This window comes from Bison bison, unplaced genomic scaffold (genome assembly GCF_000754665.1).
Source record: "Bison bison bison isolate TAMUID 2011002044 unplaced genomic scaffold, Bison_UMD1.0 scf7180017864107, whole genome shotgun sequence".
NCBI classification, from domain to species: Eukaryota; Metazoa; Chordata; class Mammalia; order Artiodactyla; family Bovidae; genus Bison; species Bison bison.
Window position 1 is genome coordinate 718,232 of NW_011494679.1, and position 7,521 is coordinate 725,752.

General features: G+C 36.5%; 1 protein-coding gene across 2 annotated transcripts in view; it reads left to right on the forward strand.

The window, feature by feature from the left end:
- Positions 1 to 7,521, forward strand: part of DYNC2H1 (dynein, cytoplasmic 2, heavy chain 1) — a 394,047-nt gene that overhangs the window by 292,559 nt on the left and 93,967 nt on the right. For both annotated transcript variants that reach the window (XM_010838873.1, XM_010838872.1), the window contains one exon: positions 5,272 to 5,481. In XM_010838873.1, coding sequence (XP_010837175.1) covers positions 5,272 to 5,481 — 210 coding nt within the window. The remainder of the gene's footprint in view (positions 1 to 5,271; positions 5,482 to 7,521) is intronic.

Here is a 7,521-nt window from a genome sequence, read left to right on the forward strand (position 1 = left end):
ATATGCTATGCTATGCTAAGTCGCTTCAGTCGTGTCCGACTCTGTGCGACCCCATAGACGGCAGCCACCAGGCTCCCCCGTCCCTGGGATTCTCCAGGCAAGAACACTGGAGTGGGTTGCCATCTCCTTCTCCAATGCATGAAAGTGAAAAGTGAAAGCGAAGTCGCTCAGTCGTGTCTGACTTTTAGCGACCCCATGGACTGCAGCCCACCAGGCTCCTCCATCCATGGGATTTTCCAGGCAAGAGTACTGGAGTGGGGTGCCATTGCCTTCTCCGATATATGTGTGTATATATAAACACACACGTACATACACGTGTGTGTGTATATATATATATATACACACACACACACATACACACATATGCACATACATATGTGTGTGTATGTGTGTGTGTGTGTATTGTGCTAAGTTGCTTCAGTCATGTCCGACTCTTTGTGACGCTATGGACCATAACCTGCTAGGCTCCTCTGTCTACAGGATTGTCCAGGCATGAATCCTGGAGTGGGTTACCATGCCCTTCTCCAGGGAATCTTCTCAACCCAGGGACTGAACCTGTATCTCTTACATCTCCTGCATTGCAGGTGGTTTCTTTAGCACTAGCGCCACCAGGGAGGCGTTATATATACACCCATTATATATATATACACACACACACATATATATATACACACACATATACACATATATATAATTATTATAATATACATGGTGTGTATATTCTAAAAGGGCTGATGCTGCACTGAAACTGGCATGATATATGTGTATTTGTGTGTGTGCTCCATTTTTTATACAGCCTCTCTTTTTATTGTCAAAAAATGATTGCATTGGTTCTCTACTTCATGATCTCTTCAGTTCAAGTATAGTGAAAAGGAAGAGTTATCTGTTTATCAGAAGATGCAGGCAAGATTCTTACTATGTCTTGTTATCTCACAACCAGTGACTATGGTCCGGAATGGAATGCTCTGATTAGTTAACTTCTAAGTCATATACTTAGAAGTTGGTGGCTCAGATGGTAAAGATGCTGCCTGTAATGCGGGAGACCCGGGTTCGATCCCTGGGTTGGGAAGATCCCCTGGAGAAGGAAATGGCAACCCACTCCAGTGTTCTTGCCTGGAAAGTCCATGGACAGAGGGCCTGGGTCACAAAGTGTCAGACATGACTGAAGGGACCTAGTGTGCACACAAGTCATATACCAGAGTCAACTCTACCAGAACCATTTGGACTTAGAGTTGGGATCTTCCCAGAGAGATATTAGGAAATTATTATCTGAAGTGGAGTGAAGGATTACTGGAGGGCATAAGTAGAATTTCTGCCACATGGAAATGAAGATATTTCCCCCTTTTCTATAACTCAGAGCCACCCCATCTTTCTTTCTGATGTTTCTCACTTCCTTTTTCGCTTTTTAAAATGACTGTGTTAAGTCTTTTACTATCTTTTTATCATAAAAAACATATCTTCCACAAAGACATGATCATATGACAAGAGGAAAAATACTTGTGTCCAATTGTTGATTATTGTTCGATGAGTCATAGGTAAATACCTACATAAAACTACAGTTCACATCTTACTAATTTCATTGAACTAAGATCTGGAAGGACTCCGATGTTATCTAGAGCAGTATGTGAATCTCCATAATGCTTTGAATAAGTGGTAGTGTACCTGAGAGGCTGGCAAACTACAGCACATGGGCCAAGTCTAAACTGCTGCCAGTTTCTGTAAATACAGATTTATTGAAAGTCATCCATGCCTGTTTGTTTATGTATTGTCTGTTGCTAAATTTACACGGTAACAGCCAGGGTTGATTTGTTATAACAGAGATTTTGTGTCCCACAAAGTCTGACATTTGCTATCTGAATCTTCATAGAAAAACTTGCTAACCTTTACTCATTGCTTGAATTTCTTTAGTGGCAAAAATTCTTTCTGAGAAGGAATCATTTTCAAAAAGCTTTAATTTTTAAAAGAACAGAGAGAGTAGTACTTCTGTTTTACTTATGTCTAAATTAGTATCTCGCTTTAGAAACTATTCTAGTTAAAACACAAAAATTCTGGATTAATACCTAAATTGTACCAAAGTTAGACTAGTCTTTTTCTTGCCCAAAAGATATTTCTTGCTTAATAGTTTTTAAAAATCCCCAATCATTTCTTCTCCAGCAGCTTCATAATTAGATAATGATACCCTATGAATACACTTAGTTTTTTTAATGATAAGATGAACTTTAAAATGTGAAAGATGTCCTTCCAAAGTACATGATTCAACCAATTATATTTATTCATAAAAAAGTTTTTCTTATAATCAATTTACTAAAACTATGACTGCCATCCCTAGATAGTTTCATTGAAAAATGTCTTACAGTGAGGTAATTTGCTTATGACAGTTTTAGCTACTTGAATTATCAATAATACTTAATTTGAGGTTGTTTTAAGATGAATGTAACACTTTAACATGTTTCTACTGCTATAAATCTCTATACTTAACTCTTTCAGAATGTATAAAATATATTTTTATAGTTAAAGTTGTATTAATTTTTTAATAAGGCTTTATGAAGGCTTGTAGGAAATCAATTATGTTATAAAATATAATATTCTTTGATGTCTTCTGCTGTATTTCTCTCATTTATCACAATTTATATCACTTTGGGGCTTTTTACTGTTAATTTTTTTCATCTTTCATTAATCAAACACTTTTTTAAGACCCTACTGTGTGCTGTTTTCTGCCATGTTCTTCTGTTCTTATTGCTCATATGAACTCATATCATTTTACTTAATAGTTTCTAGACCAACACTGTAAAATAGAAATATAATGTGAAACACAAATAGACTCCATAATTGTAATCTTAAATATTCTAGCAGCCATATTCAAATAAGTATGAAGAAATAAAATTAATAATATATTTTATTTAACCTGATATATTCAGAATATTAGCATTTCAGTGGGTGATCAATATAAAATTATTAATGTGATATTTCACATCCTTTTCATATTAAGTCTTTGAAATTCAGTTGGTATTTTACACTTACTGCACATCTCTAGACCATACTTCTTACATGAACTCTATTTCAATTTTAAGTAGTTTTGATAGGTACTCTCTTAAATCAGCTTTTTAAAAAGTTCAGTACACTATGTTTTCTATTTTCGTGCATCATAAATAAGTGGAATCTTGTTTGAATGATCTAAGATTCCATTTTTGTGTGTTCTTCTTCTATAAAGTAACTGTGAACAGTGCAGATTTGACTCAGTTTAATAGAATGGATAAAAATCTATAAACTAAGTTATTATTCAGTAATCTTTACCAAGAGGCTCTTGATGAAAGTGAAAGAGGAGAGTGAAAAAGTTGGCTTAAAACTCAACATTCAGAAAACTAAGATCATGGCATCTGGTCCATCACTTCATGGCAAAAAGATGGGGAAAAAAATGGAAACTGACAGACTGTATTTTCTCAGGCTCCAAAATCACTGCAGATGGTGACTGCAGCCATGAAATTAAAAGATGCTTGCTCCTTGGAAGAAAAGCTGTGACCAACCTAGAAAGCATATTAAAAAGCAGAAACATTTCTTTGCTGACAAAGATCCATCTAGTCAAAGCTATGGATTTTCCAGTAGTCATGTATGGATGTGAGAGTTGGACTATAAAGAATGCTGAGTGCTGAAGAATTGATGCTTTTGAACTGTGGTGTTGGAGAAGACTCTTGAAAGTCCCTTGAACTACAAGGAGATAAAGCCAGTCCATCCTAAAGGAGATCAGTCCTGAATGTTCATTGGAAGGACTGATGCTGAAGCTGAAACTCCAATACTTTAGCTACCTGATGCGAAGATTTGATTCATTGGAAAAGAGTCCTGATGCTGGGAAAGATTGAAGGTGGGAACAGAAGGGGACAAAAGAGGATGGATGGTTGGATGGCATCACTGACTCAATGGAGATGAGTTAGAACAAGCTCCGGGAGTTGGTGATGGACAGGGAGGCCTGGTGTGCTGCTGTCCATGGGATTGCAGTTTCGGACATGACTGAGTCACTGAACTGAACTGAATCTTTACCAGTCTTAGTGTAAGATTGATAAAGATTTAAGTACCACGTATTATTCACTTCCAGGGATGGTTTTTAATATGAGGAATTATGGAAAGTCTATAATCTAAATTTTATGTCAGTTTTATAACTTGATTAAGGTTGGAGATGTGTTAAGTATTATTTATTTCATGCTCTGGTTCAAATAATTCCAATCTAGGGGATAATATTTATAGTTAATTTTAACAATATACTGTTTTTCTCTTCTAGATTTAGAGTTCACCACTGTGTACTTTTATAGGTACATTTATGTGCATTTTTTTGTCTATCAAAGATGATTCCAACAGCTTTAGTATTTTAAATGTAGTATTAATACAAATAAAATGCCTAAATTTGAACTCATAGCCTGAATCTATTTTCAGGAATGACTTCATGCCAGTAAAATTTATTTCATAATTTTTTATTTAATGGCTAGATCTTCATATTATGATATTAAATCATCCAAAAACATGAAAACCAGACAGTGCTCTCATGGAATATGGGAGTGTGACAACCACTAGAAAAGAAGAGGGGACCCTTCACTAGGACTGTAAGCAGAACATACAGAGGGAGTCAGGAAAATGGACAGTAGGTAAGAGTGCAGACTTGCCAGTGCTGTCCCTTTGACAGGTTTTTGATACTTTTAGAATACTAATGAAGTGATATATTTTTTTCTTCTTAGCTATGTAGACTGTTCGGAAATGGCTGGGATTCCTTGACTTTTTTTTTTTAACAATTTGAGAAGCCCCAAGTTCCATGTATCAGAGCCTCTCTTAAAGTGTAGATGTAGAAATAAATACTAAGATACAATATTCACTGGTACCGATCTTTAATGTAATTTTTTAAGTTTACATACAGTAAATTTTCAAATTGAAATAAGTATTTGCTCACATATTTTTCAAAGGCATGATTCCTTCTGCTTTCCTTGTAGCGATCGAGTTGTAGTTCAGCTGTGCTGCTGTCTCTGCTTTGGCTTACAGTGTGCCGTTGTTACACTTTCCAGCCGTATCGACTGCTGCGTTCCCCTTCTCAGTTTCCACTCTCACCCCATTTAAGTTGGTGAAGTCCAGAATTCTTTTCCTATGTATTTATGGGTTTAATACATTTGGCCATTCATAAGAGAGTATTTCAAAACAAGTATACCAACAGAAGATTTAAATAACTTTTGAATGTTTTGATATATTTGTGTTACTTTTCAGCAAATATTAAATGATACATTATTCTTTTAGAATTCAAACCTGATTCATCAGAAATTGTTGCCTCCTAATGATCGACAAGGATCTCCAATATTATCCTTCATCATTCTTGAACAATTTAACGCCATCCGCTTAGTACAGAGTGTCCATCAGTCTCTTGCTGCTCTCAGCAAAGTCATCAGAGGAACCACCTTATTGAGTTCAGAAGTACAAAAATTGGCAAGTGCTTTATTAAACCAAAAGGTAAGCCGATATTAAATATATGTTTTATTTTCATTAATGTAAGTGACTCCTCCATCTTGTATACCTTTGTTAGAAGTCTTACAATTTACAGTAACAGAAAATCCGAGTTAATCTAGCTTAGTGTGAAAGTCTCTCAGTTGTGTCCGACTCTGTGACCCCATGGATTATACAGTCCATGGAATTCTCCAGGCCAGAATACTGGAGTGGGTGGCTTTTCCCTTTTCCAGGGTAAACTAGCTTAAGCCACGTAGAATTAATCGGCTGTTGCAACTGAAGGATCCAAAGGTAGCAGCATTAAATCAGCTTGATGCAGCTTAAAGTTGTTATTAGGATCTCAGCTTGTGTTATTTATCTATCTCTTTAGTCATCGTGTGTGTGTCTGTGTGCATGTGTGTGTATGCATCTTCCATAACAACTTCACTTTTGGGTGGGTCGTCTACACATGGTAGTCTCCCAGGAGTTCAAGTCTTATGTCGTCTAAGTCCAGGAGAAAGAATGCCTGTTTCCTGGCAACTCAAGCAAAAATCTTGGGATTAACTTTGCTTCAGACTGAGCGGCTTGTGTTTTGTGCCTAGTCCTTTACTAGTTCTGTGGGCAGCTTGTGCAGAGGTCTCACTGGCTGGGGCTTAAGCCAAATGCATCTCCCATGGGAGAGATTCTGCTCCATCTGTAATACATACACTACAAGTAAGGGAAGGATACGTACCAAGTAGAAACATCATAAGCAGAGGAAAAGAAAATCAACACATCTCTTGATGAGTAATCGGACCATTATAAATGACATTAAAATCCATGTTATTTCATATCTCTTGGGTAAAAACAAAGCATTCAGAGTATCTTATGTAGATTCACTTTAGCTAATTTGGAGAATATAAACTTTGCAGAACCTGGCCTTTGGAAAAGATGTCACTAGGGCTCTATAGGAATTTAGAAAGAGAAAATGTGTGTTTTTTTTTTTTTCCCCTGCTGTTTACCCTCAATATAGAGAAACTGATAGTCAACATAAAAGTCTTCTCTGTTTGAAAATAAAAGATAGTCTTCCTAGAACTGCCTGTATCTTACTCCCTAACATAAAAAAGATTTCTGTTTTAATTCAGACTGCTATAACAAATTAACGTGGAATGGATGGCTTAAACAACAAATACTTATTTCTCACAATTCTGGAGGCTTGAAAGTTGAAGACTGAATTACTGTTAGATCTGGGGTCTGGTGAGACCTGCTTCCTAATTTGCTGATGGCTATCTTTTTGCTGTGTCCTCACAGGGTATAGAGGACAAACGCAAACTCTCTCCTGTCTCTCCTTCTGAGGACACTAATTGTATCATGAAGTCTCCACTCACTCTTACAACCCAGTTACCTCCCCCAGACCTCACCCGTGTAACCTAATTATCTCTCCCAGACCTTAGCTTCAGGACCATGACAGCAGGGTCTAGGGTTTCAACATACATATTTTGGGGGGATAGAAACTTTCAGCCCATCTTAAAATTCTTTATTCACATATACAAAAAGATCTATTCCAGGGGCTTTCTTGAAGATCCAGTGGTTACAACTCCCTGCTTCTACTGAAATGGGGGCAAGTTTGATCTTAATAAGATCTTGCATGCCACAAGGTATGGCCCCAAAAATTCAACATAAGAAATCAACAAATTAAATAAACTTTTTAAAAATTTTCAAAAAAAGATGTAGCAACTGTATGTTCCTCTTTTCTTTACCCTGGAAAAAAGAGTCTCAGCTTTGCATTGTGTTTTTTTTGTGTAGATTACTATCTCTATTAATCATTTGTTAATAATGTTAATTTGTTATTAATTTGTTAATAATTTTTTTCTTTTTTTAATTTGATTTTATTTAACTTTACAATATTGTATTGGTTTTACCATATATCAAAATGAATCCGCCACAGGTATACATGTGTTCCCCATCCTGAACTCTCCTCCCTCATCCCTCCCCATACCATCCCTCTGGGTCGTCCCAGTGCACCAGCCCCAAGCATCCAGTATCGTGCATCGAACCTGGACTGGCAACTCATTTCATATATGATAT